The sequence below is a fragment of the Danio aesculapii genome, chromosome 20 (assembly GCF_903798145.1).
Source record: "Danio aesculapii chromosome 20, fDanAes4.1, whole genome shotgun sequence".
In the NCBI taxonomy this organism is placed as follows: Eukaryota; Metazoa; Chordata; class Actinopteri; order Cypriniformes; family Danionidae; genus Danio; species Danio aesculapii.
In genome coordinates, this window is record NC_079454.1 from 37,305,410 (window position 1) to 37,330,520 (window position 25,111).

Sequence of the window (25,111 nt, forward strand, 5' to 3'; positions counted from 1 at the left end):
TAAACAAGCATTCTATACAATATAGACATGCATATATTTATGTACACAAAAATATATGCATGTCTATATTGTACAGAATGCTTGTATATATTTATAGACAAATACAAAAACTACACTACACTTACAGTACAGAGCTATTACTATACTTTGCTATTTAAATTATTAATTTAGTACACAACTAAATGTAGAAACGTGTTGCACATTTTAATGTTACAGAGAAGTATACACTATTTGTTTTGTACAGTGTTTCTGTCAGAACCACCAGAAGTGCGAAGAACATCCACAAATTTGTAGATGAACATATTACAGTTCAGTACAGTTGTAGCAGATGAAGTTATTTTTGTTTTCTTTCTTTTTTTTTTTTTTTTTTTTTGCTCAACGTGAAATCCTGCCATGATTAAAGATACTTAATTACCACTCTGTCGCATCAAAACAAGTTGTCGAGTGTAACGTAAATATTATAATTAGTAAGTAAAGGTGTGACAAATCTGACACTTTACTCACCCTTCAAGCATTAATATATCTTCTGTGGATTACACAAAAGTTGTATCAGGTTTAGCTCTTGATAATAGTAGCCATGTATGTGTCAGGTTTGAAAACTGACAAAATGGTGCTGCACTGCACCTTCAACTGGTTAGCTAATCATGAATCACGTGACTTAACTAAATTATTACCCGCCACCAAACCGCTGGTTTTAGTCGGCAACATCAGAAAAGTTCGCCTGTTTCTATTCCAAACAGTGGGTCACAAATTGCAAATACGTGCGTAATGTTTACAAAAATAATAAGATCTGAATTGTAAATTAAAAACAGGTTTTGTTTATTAGGGTAATTTGTATTTATATATTATATGACGTTTTCGGTTAGGCTTCTCGCGTGCAGCACACCGGTATAATTAAAAACTGATTCACAAACATATGACTCGAATGAATCGGTTCTTTAAATGAATTGCATACATGTAAAACATGCTCTGTCATTAACACTAACATGCACATTGTACTCTATTTTCTTTCCTATCTTTTTTGGGAAGGAAAACTGTCTCTGACTTAGCAGACTAGCACATTTTTATCTTCCATATTCTGTGTAGTCTTTATGTATTACTATTTAAATTGTAGTTTTATCTTGTATCAGTGCCTTTTATACAATTTTTTTTCTTTTTTTTTTAAAGTTAAGTTTGCCTGACCTAATATTTGTCATATAGACAGATGTTAGATTCGTTAACTGTATTAGACAAACTGAAATTGTTGCTTTATTGTCTACAAGTCTGTCAGTAGAATAAACGTAAAAAATAAATGCATTTCTGTGCTTAGAAAGGTTTAGTTAAGCAGCATTGCAATGACATTGGGTGACATGACCATATGCAGTTTGAAGTTTGGCTTGCTTGACTGGGGACCAATTATTTTGAGTGTCCAAGTATGCCATATTACCAAGTATATCGACTCTACTGATCTCTGGTCTGTCTGCAAAGCCTCATATTTCCTGCTCAGCCAGTGTGCTTTGCTGATATTATAACCTGCAGAGCTGAGAAAAAGGAACCAAAGTGAACAGATGCTATAAGACAGACTCAAATACTCAAATACAAATACTCAAATACTGAAACACTAATGCTGTCACTCTAATGTCAAATTTCTATTCCAGTCTGTAACAAAATAAAGTAACATTATTTTAAAATACAAGTATATAATTTCAGACAATTGTAATATAAACTACATTCATAATACAAATACAAAATGTCAAGTCATTACAATTAAGGAAAGGAAATGTAATTTTTAAAGTATTTGTGACAACGTTAAATAAAGTCTGTTTTGATAACACAGATTGGTTACAAGTGATAAAAAAAATAAATTAAATGATGGAAAAAGATTAACTACAGTAGAAATTTAAGCTCAACAGTCAAACTCAATGCAACTTTAAATATCTAGAAATTACTAACATAAACAAAATTAATTCAATAATCTGTACATTACATTTTGGGACAAGACATGCAGCAGACTGTTTGTCTAAAGTGGTTTAATCAATAATGAATATTAAAAATGGCATTTACACAGAAACTGCTAGTCAAATAACAATTGAACACCAGATAAATAACATTGTACAACGCTTTCTTTCACTGCTATAAAGTAACAGCTCATCTTAGCTAGAAACACTTATTTCCAACTCTCATTAGGACAACTGTTATGCCCACAAGTGATATTACTTGCTTAAAATAGAGAGACTGATGGAATAAGTTAAGAAAAGCTTTACATTACACATTCACAGTTAAGCATTGTCATTTTTGAATTAAACCCCTAATGAAAAGTCATGCTACCTTGTACAAGTTTGAAGTTCATAGTTCAATGTTTTTGTTCACAGCACACAATTATGATTGAGAAAGATACACTTCATATAGTGCCTGAAAACCAGATTCCTAAACTCAAAAAGAAAAGACTAATTCATACATGGTTTTCTGCAGAAATAAAACTGAGGTAGCAAAGCCAAATTGTGTGAACTTTGGATAAAAGATGTTCAACATAGTGCACAATGCCAAAATGCAAACCAAACCAAAAAAAGTATTAAATATGTACAGAAATTAGGAAAATATAGTTTTGCTTATTTTTTTGTTTGTTTTTTGTGTCTTTTTTCACAAATTGCTGGTCCTGAGAACGAACATTACATCTTTTCTTACTATACACATATAAAAAAAAAAAAGTCCCATCATACACAATATACAAAAGCATTACACAATGTGTGATTTAAAAAAAAAAAAAAAGTCAATGGTAAATAGCCAAGCAAATACTTTAAAATGTGTATATGTGTGTACATCAGATGAGATGGCAAGTTGAGGATTATGCAACACAAATGTAAAAGTTTAAAAAACAACACATATGTACAATAATATACATCTAAGAGATCAAACTCTGCAAACTGGGGCAGTGTCCACAATCCGTAAACGTTTTGTGACCGAAAAATTGGGTTGATTTGGGTGCTCAATTGCAATTTTTTTGTTTTTAAAAGACTTTAAAAAGGAGGCTAAGCTGCTAATGACTCATTCCCTGTCTGATGTTCGGTGTCATCCTGGTGTTTTGGCCCCGAGTGTCCATAACAGACTGAGTCTGTGAGTTCTCAGTATACTCTTGGGAAAATGCGGTACGGGACAGCTTTGCAGTACTCTTCCCATGCAGAGCCGTACTTTTTCCTGCACTGACGCTCGTCCCGTGCGTTACGGTGCACCAGCAGAGTGACCAAATAGATCAGGTAAAAATAAGGGACCAGATTGTTGAATCCTACAGAAAAGCACAAGAATAAAATGCTGGATTTAGTCAGATGTCATTTCATCAGAACAGTGAATCAATAAAATAATAACACTTGACACTGGTCAGTGCATTAAACACTGTTACTTGCCAGTTGACCAGTAGATTCTTTGACTAAAGGTGTTGTATGCAAGTTTTTGACTCTTTTAAAAGCCTAAAAATACCATAATATGTTTGTAGACATTTAAGAAACATGCCAAGTGTACATTCTTGTTTATTTGAAAAGCAATGGTAAAGTCAGATATTCTGCTTTGAAAATGTGTTACATGCCGAAATGCTGTCTTTGTTTTGGTCCCTTTAACCAACCCGATGCCACTTTAGCCAATTATATTTCAGCACCTCGAGTTGCCTTGGTGGAAAACAGCATATTTCTATTCATTAAGCTATTTAGGAAGGCTCTTAAAGTATGCGTTCGCAACCGAAATGTGGCCTCCTGTAGACAGCAGCAGCCAAAAAAATGAGACGCAGATTCAGAGTTCCACATGAGGTTATTAATTAGCAAATAATATAAATATTACAAACGTAAACATTAGTTGAGCAGGTTACATTGTAACCCCGTGTCCTAACAGCGTGTTACGAGATGAGATTTGCAGTGATAAGCAATTTGGCTGTTTGCACCAGATGAAACACAACAGAAATTTAAACAGAACCATTCAGAAGCACAGAATATGCACTCACTTACGAAATGGTAAGGTTTATAATCTAATTAATACACATTAAACCGCTTTAACATTATTAAACGTACATGCTGAATCACTGATATGTGTTAGTTTGCATTATTTCACAGTTCTAAAGTTCAATTTCAGACGGTTTATTTTATTTTCAAGATCTGAGGTGAACTATCTGCTGCTGCTTTCAGGAGTACGGCAATAAATGTCATATAAAATGACATTTAAACACATCATTTTTCCATCCAAAATGTTTGTATGTTCCATCTAAAATGTGCTATGTTTCCATCCAAAAACGCGAATGAACTTTATGCGCAAAACTGGATTAATCGCATAAAAGCCGTGCGAATAAAGCAGCGTTTCCACCTAACAAGCCAAAGCGAACAAAATCGTCACTTCCTGATTAACTGAGGCCAAATATCCACAGTAAAAAGTGAATTTGCTGCAGTAGGAGAAGCTGCGTCAATCTTTTCTTAATTTAATAAATGATTTCAGAATGACTGCGCACAGTGGCATTTGAAGGTGTCAGACGCAGAGCACAGACGCTCTTGATTCTGGAGGTCATTAATAATATAATAACACTAATACTTAAACGGTAAGGCATTTTAGAATGACCAAAACATTTCAGATGTTTTACAATGTACTCAGCAGGCTGGTTTGTCCATTTACACACATTTTTATCACCACATGATCTCTTATAACAAAATCACATGACCTTTTTTAATGCACATACTGGATGTTGTGCGGTAAAAGTGTTTCAATCGTAGATTTTGCGCATCTTTTCTTATCGAATAAAAAGTTTATCCTACTCAATTATGCGCAAATTTTTATGTGCATTTTCAAAATTTATGTGCATCTTGGCGTTTCCATCAACCGTTTACGCGCATATCCAAAATACGCATAAAAATAGGTGTATGGTAACAGCTATTTTGTTGTTAAGCTGCAAGAAATAGAAGCCATTTCTAATATATCAATTCAAGGAGTTGGTTTGAACAAAAACTCCTTTTATTATGGAGAACATTAATTCTAACGCATACCGTTACTTTTATTTAGAACACAACTTAAGACTCACTCCTGTTGGTCCTCAATCTGGCAACCTGCGCTTGCCAGATACCTAGTTCAACCACTGGGTGTCAAACTTTCACACTGCACCTTTAATTCTACTATGAGTGAAATGTGATATGCTTTATTGCAATTATCAATCTGCAAATACTTTTATAATTATATAAATCATCATAATACTTTGATGAAATGTTTTCAGTGTCATTGAAAGGCTTCAGAAAATGCTGAATCTCTGATGTATATAAAAACTTAACATTCACCCAACATTTTCACAAGTTTGAAAACAAAAAAAGAAACTATATATCAGTCAACAAAAAAGAAGCATTTCAATTAAAGATTTTCTCTGCAGTTTTCCACCAAAATAAAGCTTTGTGGTTTAAAATTTAAAAGCTATAAACCTTTTTTATTATATATAAAAATGCATATCATAACAATATTCATCATTATACACATTCAAAATGTATTCTAAAATCTGTTGTATTAAAGTGATTTTTTTGTATTAGTTTAATTTAATAATTAAACAAGTATTTTTTAATTTGCATAATAGTAATAAGTTTGTGTTAATTTAGTGTTTCTACAAATATTTTTATGGATATCTGGATATTTTTCAGACAGCGCTGATTCTTCAATAATTATGGCTGTTAAAACTGAAGTCATTGGCTATTAATAGTTCCATGCACAAAACACTGCATAAAACATTAGCATTGTGTGTGAGCCGGTCTCAATCATTGAGGAAATTATTTATCATTTTGATGACAACAACATGGAAACAAAGCTAGAGGCCTCTGGGTAAACGAAGCCAAACACTCACCGCATGGTAGAGACCAGGCCAAAGCCATGATGATGTCCCCCAGGTAATTGGGATGACGGACAAAACCCCAGAGACCAGACACAATGAGACTCTTTCCGGTTGCAGTAGGAATAGTTTTTAGATCTGATAGGATATTAAAAAAAACATCTAAATTGATCAATCAAACAATCAAAATCGCATATATTCATGTGTTGGTTTATCCATATCAAAACACGTACGAGACAATGCCGGGTCAGAAGGGTTTTTCCTGAAGGCAAACTTCTGAGAGTTGGCTTTCCTGAAAATGTAGTATCCCACTCCTGATAGAGAGGGTAAAGACAAGTTTAAAATGTGAAAATATTGACACGATGTCCTGTAAAAACCAAAACAAGATGTACTTTTTAGCATAACCAAACAAATAAACTGTGAGGTGTCAGACACTGACCGTTCATAGCAATGAGAGTAATGATCCAGAACACTGAGAGTTCATTGGGATGGTTGACTAGATAGTATGCTTGACAAGTGAATGTAAAGGGAACAAAAGCCAAATCTCCAAATGTCAGCATAAATCCGAAGCCATCATACACTATGTCCATCATCGTCAGCAGCTTCTCCTGAAATAAAGAGTGATTTTATTAGTCAGTTGGTTATGACAGCGCATTAGCTTTTGATTTGGAAAACACTTGCCGTACCTCGTGCCACAAGCCATCAATGACCCACAGGAGCTGGAAGATGTTGACCAGGAGCATGGCTGGAGATGGATTCTCCAGATTCTGCTGCTTCATTTCAGCGAGCAACATCGCTAAATTGATTAACACCTGTGGAAACAACCGACAACTGTGTTTCTTCAATATGTCAAATAATTGTATAGAACAAAACATATCACCTGATATCACCTGAGATTTGAGTGTTACTAATCATTGTGACCACAAGAGGGAGTGATTACACCAGTTTAACCAAACAGTTAAACTAAGCCTCATTCTCACCAAGGTTATTAATCTCACCAAGATTTTATTTCAATGCTATTTTTTTTAATTTGCTGTAAATTTTAGGTTAGTTTTGGCTTTAGCTTTGTTAGTATTAATTTAGTTTTTGTGAACACATTTTTATTTCGTTTTTATACATTTAGTTAACAGAACATGTCCAGTGTCAACCAAAGCAAAGTCTGGGGTTTGCACAGCTTACATTAACTGTTGTGCAAACCTCTTAGTAATGAAAATAAAACAATACTTTGAACAGACACCGATCCAAAACCATACAGATGCAAATGAATAAAAGTTCAAATTATGAAGAATTAAGACAAACTACTTCATATTAAAGATCATGTACTTAAACATGCCTATTAGGCTGCACAATATTGGAAAAACCTGACATTGTAATGTTTTGTTTTGCTGCGATATATATATATATATATATATATATATATATATATATATATATATATATATATATATATATATATATATATATATATATATATATATATATATATATAGCGATATGGCTATAATGTCACCTGGTGATTTCAATAGCTCTATTTGGAAAGATTTCATTCATTTAGATTGACTGGCATGATCAAGTCTTGACAGAGCAAAAATAAAACTTTTTTCTGGGGAAAGTAATCGTATTCAAGTACACAACATAGCCATTGTCACTGTATAAATCATTTTTAAAATAATATTTGAAAATATCTTTAATAAACAATCTAATCCTGCGATGTGACTACTGTGGATACACACATTGGGATATTGATGCTCAAACGATATATTGTTCAGCCATAGGTTTAATTTTTTAGCAAATGAAGAAAAAATGTCTACAGGTGTTTCTCTAGATAGCTAAATTATTGTTTTTGGTAATATCTTATTTAAGTTAGATTTTCAGTGGCTGTTGGTAGGTTTCAGTTTGTTTTTCTTTTCAGTTTTTCAGATTTGTTTTATTTTATGTCAGTTAACGAAAATGCTTTTTGACCAAGTCTTAGTTTATTAAAATAACCGTGATTCACACTACCAGTTAGGGCTGTGTAATCAATAGAAATTCAGTTTCGATTTCAATTTTGGCTTCTAACAATTATGAAAAAACATTAATCGAGATAAAACGATTATTGCACCATATACCGCCCCCTTTCCAGCTGTACAAATATGTTGCTCTGCAAAGCTCAGTTTCACATGAAAATGACTAAAAGCATGTACTGTAATGTAACTTGCAGCACGGGATGTGCACCATTCATTAATGTACATTTGAATTTTTCATGTTTTCAAAAGCGCGAAAGAGATTGCATGCTTTTATGTGTATGCGCTTAGTCTCAGAGAGGATAACTCATTTCTGATAACTGATTTCTTTTATCTTTGCCATGATGACAGTACATAATATTTCACTACATATTTTTCAAGATACTAGTATTCAGCTTAAAGCAGGCTTAATTAGGCAAGTCATTGTATAACAATAGTTTCTTCTGCAGACAATCAAAAAATAAATAGCTTAAGGGGCTAATAATATTGATCTTAAAATAGGTTTTAAAATATTTAAACTGCTTTAATTCTAGCCAAAATAAAACAAGAGTTTTCTCCAGAAGAAAAAATATTGCAGGAAATATTTGCAGGAAATACAGCAAAAGATTCCTTGCTCGGTTAAACATCATTGAGGAAATATTTATAGAAACAAATTCAAAGAAGGGCGAATAATTTAGACTTTTTCCGTTTTAAATAATCATGATTACATTTATAACCAAAATAATTGTGATTATAATATTCCCATAATCGAGCAGCCCTAGTGACCTTTATTTGGACGAATAATAAATAAACAATTTAAAATTCCATGATTTTCCGTATCCCTGACCCGTGGGAACTCTGTGAATGGGGCTTTACACAACAATACCAATACTCACCCAACCCATCAGGCCTGGGCGCATTTCACAGAAGAACTTGATATCGAAGCTTTTGATGCGGGGATTTAACTCTCTGCCCATGAAGAAGTCATAAATGATGTAGCCTAGAGGAAAATAAAAACATTATGTATATTCTTTTAAAAAATACCTGTGCCTAACATTTAAATGGCAATCCTCCATTGCAATATCTATAAAATGACTTTACTGGAAGGCTTATTTCCTAATCATAAACAATTGTGGCTGGTCTATCCTAACCAGCAGCACTGATGAAAACAAAAAGAGTTATATGAGAACTTTGTCTGGACGATTATTTAAAGTGATAGTTCACCCAAAACCTTAAAACCAAAAAAATTCTGTCATAATTTACTTATCCTTTACTTGATCCAAACAGGGTTGACTTTCTCTCTTTTTCTCCCTTCTCTCTTATTTTGAAGAAAGCTGGAAACCTGTTACCATTTACTTCTATGGTATTAGTTTTCCAACTATGGAAGTAAATGTTTACAGATTTTCAGCTCTCTTCAAAATATCATAATTTTGTTATTCAACAGAATAAAGAATCTCCTAAAGGTCAGGAACTCTTTGAGGATGAGTAAACTTTCATTTTTGAGTGAACTATGCCTTTGACCATGAATAATGGGGATAATAAACCATTTGTGAAAATGGTTAAAATGGTTTCAGTTAGTGCAGACTAAAGGTGTGAACGTACACTGGTCTCACGGTTCGGTTTGGTTACGATTATCATGCCATTGATTCGGTTCAATTTGATATCTCGGTGCATCACGCTGGATTGATAATGCTTTCCATACACAGTTTAATATTTTCTTTACAGCAGCAATTCTTGTATTAAAATGTATAAATATATTTATATACCATTTGTAATACAATTTTGTCCTTTAATACAAACAGTCAGGTATATAAACTGTACTTTTAAACAACACGAGCATTTATAACAAATAAACAAATCTAAATATCCCGCTCGCTTTCTGAGCCTTGTCTACCAAGTTTTTTCTTACACCACTTTGATTGGTCACGTGCTCAACAGAAAGGGCTGCGATTGGGTCTTACGCGCTGGCACTCTTTACAGATGAGTGACACTGATAAACGGCAGCTGCGATCACAGCTGATCCATGATAGACACGGTGGAGAAAACTGCAGATACGCGCTCTTGTCTGTATCCAGAGGTATCGCTGTAACAGCCAAGAAGAGAGGAAAAGTCAGGCCAACAGGTCAAACAGGCCACAGTGAGAAATGGAGTTTACTTTCATTCTCTCAACCGCAGTGAAATAGGGTCTTCTGCTGTAAGTGTCAGTGAAAGACTGTCCAGGAAACACACACACAGTGAAATTGTGCATAGTTTCTGTGTTTTTAAGTAGTTGGAGCGTTGTAAATACTCGTGCTCGCCTCCCTCGCCATAGTAAGCTACGGCGACATAGCGCATATGAGATAAATGAAGTCTACACTATAACCAGGTTACAATCTTTACTGAACCGATCCCGAATTGTCCGCGTCTGTATTACGGTGCACCGAAGAAACAATTAATTTTGACACCCCTTGTGCAGACAGATTTTTCAATGCCTTACCAGAGTTTCCTCCGGGAGCGAGCTCATCTTTAGATGCCCAGCGGGAGCGGATGAACAAGTAGACGCTGAGGAGAGTTGCGATGAGCAGGGCAGAGGTGTAGAACTGCAGGAAGTGTGCATGGATGTAGCTGAGATCCACCTCCTGGTACACAGCCACACCTGTTGCCACAGCCGTGAGGAGTAACGCATAAAAACCTGATGCAGATAAAAAGATTTAAGCTTTTTAAATCAGTCAAATTATAAAAAAAATCCATATTGATTAGAAACGCTGATATTAGAAATTTTGATGTCTGACCATTAATCCTGTATTTCAAAGTTTTCCCATTCTTGAGAGGCATTCCTTCAACAAGCTGTAGGGTCAGAGATTGAGAGAGGGAGAAAGAAAGAGAGAAATACATGAATTCACATGAGGCCACTAGTCAGTTAACAGCTGAAATAAAATTAATTATGAATTAGGGTTGCAGAGTTCATGTATGGTACTATGGTAAGCATACTGAAACTTAAAAATACTGTACTTTTGAAGAGGTAGTATTGCCAGAACTGAAGTACCAGTAGTCATTTTACCTGTATTATATACATGTACAGTGCTCAGCATATATAAGTACACCCCATTTGAATTTGTATCCATTTCTCAGTGAATATGGGTAATATATTATAATATTATATAATATATAATTGGTGCATTTGAACAAAACAGATTTATTAACCAGATATATTTATTAAAAATATATATAATTTTAGTGACAGAACATCTTTAGATATTGAAAGATAATGCAATTAAATTCATGCAAAATATTGCATGATAATATAAAAATTACAAACTACAACATTTCAACAAAATTTTATATATTTTTTTCTCTTGATTTTTTCTTTTTTGAAAATTATTTAATATTTTTCCCTAACATATGAATTTGAGCAACTCATTTTTAAACCATTATTGTAAGTTATTTTGTTAGATAAGCTCCAGATTTGGCTTCAGTACTGACTAATTTAATGTATATGCACAAATATGATATTGCATAGCTTTAGATAGAATTTTTATTTTTATTTTTTATTTAAACGAGAGATTTGTGGGGGTGTACTCATATATGTTAAGCACTGTATATGCTACTTTATTTACATTGATTTGCAATTTTAATTCACTGAAGGGGATGGGGAATATCATTCTGTCTGATTTTCCCAATAACACAAACATAAGAGTGTATAGAATGTAATTTTTTTATATAAATAATTAAAAATGACTAAGGCACACAACTACAATGAAAAACTAATTCAAAATATTAAGACTGCTTTAGTATATTAACAGTTAAACACTGGAACTAACATCAGGTCAAATAACAGTTCTGTAATGTTTGTGTAAAAATCTAATTAATAATATTAATTTAGTTTTTTCTGCAGCATACAAAAGAATATTTTAATATTTGTACTCATAACGTGAGTAGTTTTATATTGCAGTAATGCCCAAATCCTTCATGTATTACATAACCATGTAGTAATGTCTGTTGTTCTAAAATCTAACAATTTAATCATTAAAAAACACACACATCTAAAACGTAATATGCTTAAAAAAATTGACAGAGATGTTTCAGGTTACGCAAGATGATAAAACACCTTTGAAACTGCTATATTTTTAAAGGTTCTAATAAAGAACCAAGTTGTTACTTGTACACAAGCTATAGTTGCACAATGGTTAAACTTGATGAGAGTGGATACATGGAGCTCCTAAAGGTCACCGATGCACTATGTACCTAATACTTATATTGCCCAGATCAAACATAAACAAATTCAGAAACATACTTGGACCCAATCCCAATTCTATTTTTGTACCCCTACCCCTTCCCCTTGGCCCTTAAAAACGAGTGTTAAGAAGAAGGCCTTAAAAATTTACTCCTAAGAATTGGGACAGCACTACAGCACCTGTACACGTAATCATATGCCATCGCGATCTCATGCTTCATGAGATCAGACGATCATGACTGCTGTAGTTATTGCAGTTGTGTTATTTTCTGGTATTTATCTTCAGGAAAATCACTGAAGGCATATATCATGTTATCATAACGATCTAATGTGGCAATAAGATCGTAACTGTACTGCGCATTCACACATTGGCCATATTCATCTATGTAAACACACCAAAAACAACATTAACATTATAGCATTATAGCGCATTAACACACTAGACGTTCCTGACAGAGTATCCGAGTGCCATCAAGTGTCAGAATGTTGTGGGACTACTATACAGGAGTTATTGATAGGGATTATAGATTGTGAAATTTAGCGGCTTTTATTTTTAGCAGGGTTTTTTTAAAAGCATGACGGTAAAACATGAACGTGGTTATGAATGTATTAAAACATGTGTTTGTTTGTTGTATAAATTTGTAATAATGACAAAAAATATATACTAATTTGTGGATCTCCTTACTTCCGGGTGCAGCTGTGGTTGGTGTATTCTGGGAAATTTTCACCCCTTGGTTTCGGGTGTGGTCCTGAAAAATCTTCGTTCAAAGGGGTATCTACCCCTTGCCCTTAGCCTTCAAGCTAAAGAGAACTGGGACACCTCTACCCTTTGGCGGGAGCACGTAAGACGATGGGTAGGGGTAAGGGGAAGGGCTAAGGGGTAGAATTTGGATTGGGCCCTGGTATTAAACAATTTCTGACAAACTCATCTTGGAATAATCAGCTTAACCTCAAACTCATGGAAAAGCGCAGCAATTTTTAGATCTTATCCTAATTACCCGTAAGAGTCTGAAAAACAAAACCAGATGTTTTCCAGCGAGGCTTTCAATCTGCATGCCACTTGCAGTGATTAATCTAATCTAGCCTGCATTACTTCAGCTAACATGCACACAAAAATAAGAGCCACAGAGTTATGTGGTCACGCGCTTAAACACATGACTCCCCGTGACCTGAGTTTGTGTTTGTGGTACCTTTCCGACAGGGAGCAAGGAGAGGACGGCCTGGAAGAGAAGCCAGAGCAGCACGATGCCAAAGACCTGGCAATCCCAGACAGACTGAAGAGCGGGAAGCTCAAGAGGAAAGCTCTGGAGACTGGCATCCTTCTGCCCACAGAGAATGAGCAACGCCAACACAGCCACAGGCAGCAGAAACATCAGGAAAAACACACCTGAAGGAAAAGAGGGAGTCAAATCTTTTATTATAATCATTACACATTTCAAATAAATATTGAGCAAAAATAATCTGACATTGATTCCTATATTATAAATTTTTTTCTGTGTATGATGCTGTAAACCTGTTTGTATTAAAAGATCATTTAAAACTTTAAGCTTTATGCTTTTATGTATTTGCACCCTATTAGGCCTGTACGATATTGGAAAAATGTTATATTGCGATGTATTATTTTTCTGCAATAATTATTGCGATACGAATACAATTTAACTAGATGGTTTGAATAAAAAGCTCTGACATTTTTCTGGAGAGTCAAAGTAATCACGTACAGAAATGGAATATTCACTGGAAAAAATGCTTTTGTGCGCCAATTATTTGCTTGTTAAGGAAAACTTAATTTTGGCAACACTGCCAAATTCAGCCCAACACTGAACATTTTTAACCCAAAAGAGACAATTCTAGACCATTAACAAAAAAGTAAATGTGAGGAAACGGCTACTAAAATACAGTCATTCAAACATCAGTAGAATACAGTATGGTAGGGCCGGGCTGATAAACGATATTATATCGAATCGCGATAAAAGTATTGTCAATAACAATGATAAGCTCTGGACTTTTTTCAATCACACAGCAGAAATGTGCAACGTGAATCTAAAAGTGTGTTGATATTAGAGATTTACCGAATTTTCGGCCACCGAATATTCATTGGCCGAAAATGTCATTTAATGGACCCTCTAATTTTTGTGCCTTCCGTCACTAATTTAAATCTGAAAGCATTAACTTGTATCGAAATAAATATTGTTATCGTTAAATGTGGAAAACATTTGAGATTGCATTTTTGCCATATCACCCAGTCATACAGTACGGTATTATATTAAAGTGATGAAGACTTACCAACTCTTCCTCCAAACTCCAGATCGGGTGTCTTGATGGCTGCGGGTGCTTTAGTTTGCAATAACGACTCAGACTCTACCGCCTTCTCCAGCTCTACAGCCTTGCCATCACCCTGGTCCTTCCTGCGCCGTAGATTATAGCGTCCACCTGTCTGGTTCTCTGATTCAGTCTCTGTCTTCTCCTGTTACATTACAATGAGTCAAGACTAATTAGTAACATAAATTATTCACAGATTACAAAATAAATTTTCACATCTGTTTAAACATAAACATGTTGGTCATAAATGGACACTTTTATTAAGCAATGATGCATTAAAACATTAAAACATGACAATTTATAAGTGATTTCTATTTCAAACAGAAACATTAAACAGCACTGAAATAATGCTGCTGGAGGAATAAATTAAGTTAGTAACATTTAACTAAACTTTTCATGAAATACATGCAGGTTTGGAGAGCATTAAAAATGTTTTAAAATCTGACCCACCCCAAACATTTGAGTATTAACATTTAAGATTATACATTGCTTAACACCACCACTGCCCTTTAGTTTAAAATACAGTAAAACATTCATGTGTAAATGTTTGTGCATTGTGTCATGCTTGGGTTTCAGTGCTAAACCTTCAGTCTTAGTCTAGGAAAGCAACTTTTTTTCTATAACGTGACTGTACTAACGTAAAGCTTAAGCAGTCTGGTCATGCTTTGTAAAGCCCATTCAATTGTCCCATGAGAGGGGAAAAATGCTGAAAAACGTGACAGTATGATTAAACAGAGCCCACAGTCAGCTTTAGCTTTGTGTGCACAACTAAATAGGCTCCTGTCACACATGGGAGGCACAACATGCAAGCATCATGACATTCCAGCCTTTACAAGACCAGTTTGTGGCAGGATACATTAAGATGGTTTACTTGCTGCTGCTAGTGATTACAATATTATTGAAAAGGTGAATCGGTGATGCATTCATACCTCTGTGACTACAGGAGCTGTTTTAGCTGTATTATTTTCCTCTTTCTTCTCAGGTTTGCTGTTGCTGCTGTTGTTCTCGTGTTTCATCGCCTGAAACAGATGACAGTCAAGGAGATGCGAGGTGAACTCATGAGGAAAGACAAATCAGATAACAGCAGTAAAGTTGAGTTAACTTCTGAAAGAAATTAAACCCAAAAGTAAAAGTAACTATTTAAAAGACTGAAGCAAGTTAGATCAGAAAGAAAGAATCAAGTAATGAAAGCAGAAATGCATTCATAGGAAAATTAAAGTTACAATTCAAAGTTTTCTATTTCAAATAAATTTTGTTAATTTGAATTTCCTATTAATTAATTAATTACTCCTGAAAAATATAAGTATCATTGTTGTCACGAAGCAAATTACAAAAGTGGCACAAATGTTTGTTTTTTTTAAAAATGGACAATGTTTTTTCAAGATTTCCATTGTGTGGAAAATTATATTTAAACACATTAATAAACAATAAATATTTTAGACTGCAATCAGTGTTTCCTCTAGGATTTTTTCCAGCTGTGGCGGCAGACTCTGTTGGGCACTTTACACAGATCTACCAACTACATGTGGCGTTATTTCATTGACAAATGTCGTGAGCGCAATATTAAGTCGAGATCGGATTCATGTAATAGCCTACGAGCATGTCAATCTCTATGCTTGAGAGTCAATTTCCTCTGCTCATGCATTCTTGCACGCCCTCAAAATATACGCTACTCAAGTGCAGATTTTCTTGCGCGCTCTCAAATATACGCTGCTCAAGTGCCGATTTTCTTGCGTGTCCTCAAATATATGCTGCTCAAGTTCCGATTTTCTTGCACGCTCTCAAATAAATGCTGCTGAAGTGTGATTTAGCGTGTTTATGTAACGAGTATGTCTCCAACATTTATTAGATTTGCTAGGAATATTTATGAATGTCTCCAACAGACCTACAGAGCGGCAATAATGCATCCTGAAGTAAAGTGAAACGGCTGTAAACTCCAGCAAGATAAAGTCATTGTATGGAGAACCACAGACCTTTATATATAAATAAAATAGAATTATGGAAACTGTGTTCATCATAACTGAAAGCTAGGCTGTGTTTGCTGGCCTCACGTACCTGTCAGCCAGTCAGTCAATCAGCATGTCACTTTTAAGGGTTAAACAAAGAACGCACAACACTACTACGATTACAGAAAAGTTCGCACTGTTATAATTCACTTACCTTTTAATACGCTTTTGGTGTGATTACAACCTGCTATTTACAAAAAAAAAAAAACGAATGTTTTGAAGGAGAAGCTATAATGTAGCCGTGGCGGGATAAATTTTGGTGTGGCGCCCCGCCACAGACAAATGAATGTAGCGGAAACCATGGCAATAATTTTTCATAATATTCCTATATTTTTTTAATCAAAATTTATTTAGGGCTGCGTATTATTGAAAAAATTTGGCATTGCAATATTTTTTTGCTGCAACTTTGCTATATTGCGATATAAAAATATAATCTCACTGGGTGACTTGAACAGCTCTGTTTAGAAAGATTTTATTAATTTAGATTAACAGGAATGATCTATTATTTTTCTATGCAGTGCATCTGCATAGAATACAATAAATTAGAAGCATATATAAATATGACAGAGCAAAAACAAAGTTAAATAAACTGTGTTTTATGGTTTTCTGGGTAGTCTAACATTATTCAAAAACTGAACAATCAACCATAAAATTACATGGTCATCACTGTATATATATATAAAATTGTATACAATAATGTTTAATAATATCTAAATCTTTTAATATGTAATAAATCTTGTATTAATGTGCAATCTTGCAATGTGACTCCTGCAGATATACAGATATTGAGCCCAAAACCACAGAGAGCAGGGCACATCGGACAGTTTATCAAGGATGTACCGCGGGATCGCGTCTCACGACTCTTCTGTCTTTTGAATACACTGCTTGATTCTTTGGCTTTCACGCTTGTACTTAGTCATTTTAGTGAAAACCTCAGATACTGTTGGTTGTGCGCCTTTTTTACCAACCAAGTTTATTATAACAACACAGATCGCTCTGCCTATTCATGCCAGAGTCCCGCGGAAAACCAGACAGGTGGTAATTTGTGTGTGACTTATCTTTATTCATTTATGATTTGGTTATTATGGGTAAAACAAAGACCATGCGAGTCAGGTAGTTGAAACGGTAGGCTACAAATTATTAATTATTATTCATAAATAAATAATTTACCGCAGCCTAAAAGAACAATGCCATCGTCCATCGCAGTGTTTCACATTAGACATTGTATGATGCCAAATTGTTCGACATCGCTTAACCCTAGTTCAGCCCTATCGTCATTGTGAGCATAAACATCTAAAAAAAAAAAAAAAACAGCCTCAAACATTTGACCAATAATGTGAACACCCACAGCAAATAAACCTTACCACAGGAGTGAGTCGGACCTCCAGCACTTCTTTAAGTTTTTCCTTGCGCACTTCTGTGGTGCGAGATGAAGCTCTGCGCGGCGTCCTAGCTGGAGAACGGGAGCGACTGCGACGTGGGCGTCCCGGTGAACGTCCCGATGAACGTCCTGGTGAGCGTCCCGGTGAACGAGATCTGGACCTTGACCGTCCAGCAGTCTGAAAAATGACCAGACTCTGCAACCAAGACAACAATATTCAATGAGAATCAACATGGTATTCTTATGTTGTCATAATGCAGGTTACACACATAGTCCCTGTCACAAAATAACATATGTTAAAGAATGCTGGAAACCAGTATCCACTGTCAATCATAGTTAAAATTAAATTCTATGAAAGTCAATGGTCCCTGTAACCACAGATACAGGGACACTGGAGCGTTTTAAAGCCGCAATTCATCAGTGGATTGCTCGTATGTCAGCTTATAGACAAACCAGCTGATCGATGTGACTTTGAAACGCTCCTGTATCAGTTTACACTCAGTAAACCGCAGTGAGTTCAGTGAACTGATGACCTTCACGGCCAATCAGTCATTTCTGTTGAGCACGTGAACACAATAGAAAATCAGCTCGGTTTAAGAACGCATTCAACAGAACAGCGCTCAAATGTTAACTGGAAATGGATGTTTTTAAAATGTCAGTATTGATTGATACCTAATTCCAGTATCGTGACAACACTAGAAGACATAGGCGAACCAAGTCCTTATTACAGTTTGTGGCACACAAATCTGATCTTCGAGCTTCATATTACAGCAAACGACCACTGAAGTCACATGGAATGTTTTGACAATGTTTTTGGTTCTTTTTCTGGACTTTAAACATCTCTGGACCATTGCTGCATATGGAGGGTCAAAGAGTTCTCGGATTCCATTCATATATATATATATATATATATATATATATATATATATATATATATATATATATATATATATATATATATATATATATATATATATATATATATATATATATATATATATATATGTATGTATGTATGTATGTATGTATGTGTGTGTATATATATATATATATATATATATATATATATATATATATATATATATACATATACATACACACACACTAATTTGTGTTCTAAAGATAAACAAAAGCTCTCAGAGGATTGGAACAATATGATGGTGAGTAATAATAACAGAATTATTAAATGTTTAAATATCAATTTATCAATCCGAAATGTTTAATTTTCTTTCTGAAGATATAAAGAAATAAGAAACATAACTAGGCAATTTTCTATTTGCTAATCAGACAGGTAAATGTTTCATGCAAGCTATTTCACACAGACTGCCAGATGAGCTTCAACTGAAGAACAGGATGCTCTTTGAGTCATGCTGGAAAACATGTCAGAGAGGCTTCATACCGTGATGTCTGACTCCTTCAGCTCCAGCTCAGTACCATCTTTGTAGATGACGGTGTAAAGGCGAGTCTTGTTATTAAAACTCATCACCTTGACCTCATAATAAAGGTTACTGCCAGGCCAGCGGCCCATTACAGTATCTCCAATCTGAAACCTTGCAGGCGGCATCTTCGTTTACCTAGAAACAATTAAAAAAAAATCAATTGACAAGATAAAAACATCTGCAATAAATTCAACATATTTTCCTCATTGGAATCAGATCCATATGCCATACAGCACATTTTAAGGAGTTCTTAACTACTAAACACTCTAGAAACTAAAACACGGAAGATTTATCAACTACTGCAAACACATCAACTAAACTTTGTTAATGATATTATCTTGCAGTGGTGGAGCTCTTAAAGATCAAGTCAAGTGTGTCTGGCCAGGTACCATAACCAAACTGATTTTACAACAGGTTTAAGCACTCAGACAGGTTATACTAAAAGTAGGAAAACGACGCAAACTTCAACTCTTATGTTGGAAAATTGGGATGTCCAAAACATTTCTTTTTGTAGTTTAATATTCGAAGACACTAGTTCAAATCATGTTGTGATTAAGTGAAGCACACTGCTTTCAATTTAATCATCCAAACTACGTCTAACTACGTGACATTCTGCACTAAAGAGCAGGGCTGTGCAATTAATCGAAATCGAATCTTAATTTGAAACGTTGTGATTAGCTAATCGTGAGAGGCTGCGTTGTGAAATATAGATGATGAAATATTATTTAATTTCCCGCACCCAGAACAATTGCATGACTGCTGTATGTTTGTGACAGTATTACCAGCCAATTGTGTGAGCACACTTTCGTTCTGCCCAATTAGAATTGCGCAACCGAACTATGCGGAAAGCCCGCAATAAAACAAACAAATAGAAAAGCGAGGAAAAGTGGGATGATGGCATCTGCCGCTTCAGAAGTATTAATAGACAAATTTATTTCAAAGAAAAACAGCATGTCGGTAATATGGGAATATTTTGGTTTTAAAGTCACAGACACCGAAACAAAATCATTTGCAAGAGCTGTTGCAGAATTGTTGTCAAAGCATGAGGAAATACAACAACCAGCGCCTACAAAAAAATAATAAAAATCACCACAGACGGCTATACGAGGAGTGTCTTGCTAAGTCAACTAAAAGTATTGGCAGTGACACTCAGACTAGTAGCTAGCAACAGCAAAGTACAATTTCAGAGTTGTTTGCGGCTGTTACACCCAATATGAAAAAACATCACGAAGGCACCATGAGACAACTAACGCCACAACTCACTACTGTCTGCGCTAGAGAAATATATTTCTGAATATTTATAAACAAATTTGAATAAAGGTTGGAGTTAGTTAATATCTTTTCAGTTCCTTTTTTAACTAACACTCACTGCATTTTAGCAGTAAGCTACGATACAGAATATTGAACTGAAGCTTGAGTACAAAATTAAATCGCAAATCAAATCGAAATAGCAATATCTGTTAAAAAAAATTGCAATTAGATATTTTCCCCAAATCGCACAGCCCAACTAGAGTAAATTAAATTGATATGACTGGATTTTATAGTGCATTTTTGAAATCACAGGGCCCTACTTTAACTGTGCCACAGTATACTGTTTATGCTATGAATAGCGTCCTTACAGTTGTTCCTGCATATTAAGTATTTTTACATCGAAAAAAGTCAATTTCAAAAACTCATTGCATGTTCTATTCAAAACTAATCCAAAAATCTAAAGTATTTTTAGCTTTACAGATTTTCAGTGAGTATTTCAAGCACATTCAATAATGAAGCATGAGGGAAACACCAGAGTAGCTGCACATGGCCTGATGACAAAAAAGGGGTGATGTCAGCTGCAGTCTGAGAAGTGCTGATGGGTCTGAATTACACACTCACTGTACTCTCTGCAACAGCACTATTGTTGAGCTCTCAATAGCTTTTATGCCAGGGATTCTACCATCACACAGGTAACATCAACTTCTGGCAGACGAGAGGACTTTTAACATCCATCTTTCTTACCTAAAACCAACAGAAGCAATTTTCTGTACTTTTTAGGGTAATCACATTTGGATCTAGACTATTGTCACTTTTTATAGGGTCTCTAAAGAATATAGTCTCAAAACAAGATTACGCTAAAATTGAAGTTTTATTTTTAATCTGTAAGATTGCATTTTTACTCAACACCTAACATATATTTGTTCTAAAATATACTAAAATATTTAGGTCTAATAATCCAAAACCAAGAGAGAAAACAATAAAAAAAGAAAGAAAAATTATTGTTTACAATTATGTCTTATTAGTTACCAATAGACATGGGACGATAACCGTTTTCAAGGTATACCGCAGTTTGGAAAAGTTAAGGTTTTAAAACCGCCAAAATTTTCGGGTATACCATTCCTATCGTATATGTAATTTTTTTTTTTATGTTTTGTTTTAAGTTTTTTAGGACAACAATATCTACTGCAAAAAAGCTATCCAAAATGCTGTTTTAAATTGTGAAGAAATCAGTGTTTTTGAAACTATGAAGACAGCAGAAGTCAATGATTCATTTTGTTTACTGTAACAAAATACATTTAAAATTTCTCAAAATAAAATATATTGTGTTCAAAGGGGAAAAACCCCTTTTTGTTTTTTACTCAGACATTTAAAAGAATATATTTTAGAGCAGTAATCATAATACCGTCAAACCGTGATATATTTATCCAAGGTTATCATACCGTCAGAATATTAAATGAGCATATGCCTAGTTACCAACATATGAATTAGTTAACATGAACTATAAGCAACATATTTAAGAATTTATTAACCTTTGTTATTGATTTTGTCAATTTCTTGTTTTGTGTTTTAGCAATGCATGTAGAAATTAACATTAACTAAGATGAATAAATGCTTAAAAGCTTTACATGACTTAACTAATGTAATTAACTCATGTCAACAAATAAAACCTTAATGCAAAGTTAACAAAAATAAAAACTGCAACCATTCAGACTAGGGCTGCACGATTAATCATATTTATCACAATATTACCCACGATCAATCAACATTGTCATGATTTTACACACATATATATATATATATATATATATATATATATATATATATATATATATATATATATATATATATATATATATATATATATATATATATATATATATATATATTTGTGGCTGTGAAATTCAATAAGAATACACAAGTGAATAAAAGTTAACCAAAGAAATAATCGCCATTATTAATCATGGTTAACAATGAGCAAAATAATCGTGATTATCATTTTTCTGTCATCATGCATCCCTAATTGAGACTGCAAAATAATGCGGAATATAATCATATAAAATAACTCCTCCCATAATAATAAAAAATGAATATCATTATTGCAGTATAATAAAAGCTTAAAATATAACTGAAATAAGTTTTTGAATATCACATATGACATATTTCAACAAAACATCTGTAATAAATTGTAACAATTCTAAAATTCAGATATTAAAAATATTCACATTGCAAAAACCAAATACCAATACATGAAGCAGTTTCCTTACCACCAAATAGGGCTGGGCGATGTGGCAAAAATGCTATCTCGATTAATTCTTTTCCATATTGAACAATAACGATATATATTTCAATATCAGTTGTTAATACTTCCAGATTTAAGAGTACCCCAACAATGACTGAATCCACAAAAATGAGGGTCCATTAAATAGCATAACCTGTTTTTGGCAGTTATAATTCAGTACATCTCTAATATCAACACACTTCTAGATTCCCATTGCTGTACATTTCTACTGTTTGATTGCCTCTTAGATCAATATAGAGTAAAAAAAAGTCCAAGGCTTGTCATAGTTATCAACATAAATCACTATTATTCAATATAATATTGTTTACCGGCCCAGCCCTAGCAAAAACACATTAAAATTTGGCAGAATGATGCCAGAATCATAAGTACAACTGCTCACACATCTAGAAGATACCCTTTTAGCAGACACACCATACAGGAAACACCCCGAACTTCATATTAAAGCCATACGTAAAGTACAGGCCATAAAAACATAAGCCTTCAACCCTAAAACCATCTAATCCAATGAAGCACATTCCAGACATTCCGGATCCAGAGCTCACTGACACACACACCCAGCACTGAGTTGAAGTCCTGCAGAAATCCAGATATCCCATGTGCATCAGGGAGTTTAGGTGAAACCACAGAGCAAAAGATTTAAACTGAGAGAATGTGAGTGGGCGGAGTCTGCCTGGTTTTGTTATGCAAATATGTGGGCACACGACGACACGCGCGCTTACTATCACTGCCAGCAGCTATTCAAAACTACTACTTACTACCTAAATCTTTTTTAAAGCAACAGTGTTTCAGACAATGGTCACGGTTTTCATATTTAATCTTATTTTTAACGACCACCAGAACAGAACACCACACCTTATATATTTGAAGATTGGATATAAATCCTACATATTTCATAAAAAGTCAAAATGGAAATTTAAGTGGTTTGTGTTAAGTTTTTGTGCTTTAAATGTGATGTAGAGGCTCTAGTGTGGATTGACATGCTGCTCCTTTAACACAGCAGAAGAATGACACCGGAATGGAGGGAAAACGTCATGTATTCAAAACCATTGTCAGTGTGCATGTGAGAGAGACTCGTAAACAGCAACATTAAACGAGAATTAATAAACTACGAGAATAGAAAGCAGCTATTAAAATGAACGTATAATGCATTTAACACATGTGTACTGCCAATCCACAGAGTAAAATGATCTTTATGTGCGATTATTACACAAGAGTGGAGAGAGTCACTTGCACTTTCATGCACACACAATGTAATGAAACCGAAAGGTTCGATATGAACTATGAATTCAAAACTAGTTTAAAAACTGTATAAAGTTGTATTTGTGTGGTAAAACAGACAAGCTGTGGTAGAAGAGCAGTAAATGCGCGCCGTGCCCAAGTTTCCTGTGCAACGACTCGGCTGGAAACCGGAGTTTCAATACAAATCAAATACCAAAACAACAACAAACAGCTTTAAGATTTAAACACACTAGAAATCATAATGCTTGCTAAACTGTATATTTCATGTAGAAATATGCAGAAAGACGAGCAACACGTTGTGTTTACTTCAGAAAGAGAGTTGCGGTCGGACTGAGCGCTGAATTTAGTGCTGTACCGTTAACTACGCAATCACAATAAAGACATTCCCAGACACAAACTTTAAGCACGTAAAGTCTATTAATAAAACTTTCTTACCTTCAGTCGACCTTATTTTCCTAAAAATCACTAAAGCTTATCCGCGGAAGTTCCTAAAATAAAGAATATTGTTTTAAAAACGCTGGCCCCCGCTCTGAACTCGTTCCTCCCTCTGTGACTGCTCAACCTACCAGCGTCGTTGAGGGCGGGAAGCACTGTGATTGGGTGGGGCGACCTGTTTTTAAATTTCTAAATTTTCTGATTGGTCGGAGGAAAGCTTTACGTGAGCGTTGATTGGAGGCGAGGCATTTGAGCTCGAAGAGATTCGGGGTTTACAAAATGGAGTCCTGTTTTGACGAGACAGTTGATCCGTGAGATATGAGAAGAGACAGACAGGACAGACAGGCGACGTCACACTTGTAAATGCCATACGTTTTAGGGCAAATATAGTTGGTTATCAATGGGCAGAAGCACGAAAAGGGTCAGTGTAATGCTTCAACAACCGGAATTAACGTTAATAACGTGTTTTTCATACTCATACTATGGAGGGCAATGGTTATTAAATAGAATGGCCCAAACAGGACGACGAACTCTTTCTCTGCATACATTTAATTACATATTTTTATTTATTATTGTCTCTTTTAACAGGTTTAAGCCGTCCCAAAACATGCTTTTACCCTCCTAACGTTAACTTACTTCTCATTCGTGTTAATTGACAGGTATTTTTACTAAACATAACCACACTCTTGTTTTGCGGTTTGAACAATACAAACTTATCAACAGCTATTA

General features: G+C 34.5%; 1 protein-coding gene across 2 annotated transcripts; it reads right to left on the minus strand.

The window, feature by feature from the left end:
- Positions 1-1,992: 1,992 nt before the first annotated feature.
- On the minus strand, positions 1,993-24,521 carry lbr (lamin B receptor). 2 transcript variants are annotated; one of them, XM_056481761.1, is made up of 14 exons: positions 24,383-24,521; positions 19,116-19,290; positions 17,700-17,912; positions 15,259-15,348; positions 14,294-14,474; positions 13,201-13,397; positions 10,569-10,623; positions 10,274-10,468; positions 8,694-8,797; positions 6,502-6,627; positions 6,255-6,423; positions 6,049-6,129; positions 5,831-5,953; positions 1,993-3,262 (listed from the first exon to the last, which is right to left on the minus strand). In XM_056481761.1, exons 2-14 carry the CDS (start codon positions 19,278-19,280, stop codon positions 3,102-3,104), a joined length of 1,860 nt encoding a protein of 619 aa, XP_056337736.1. In that variant the 5' UTR covers positions 19,281-19,290; positions 24,383-24,521; the 3' UTR covers positions 1,993-3,101. The 2 variants fall into 2 exon arrangements, with proteins under 2 accessions (XP_056337736.1, XP_056337737.1); XM_056481762.1 differs by lacking the exon at positions 24,383-24,521 and adding an exon at positions 23,263-23,340.
- Positions 24,522-25,111: the final 590 nt, after the last annotated feature.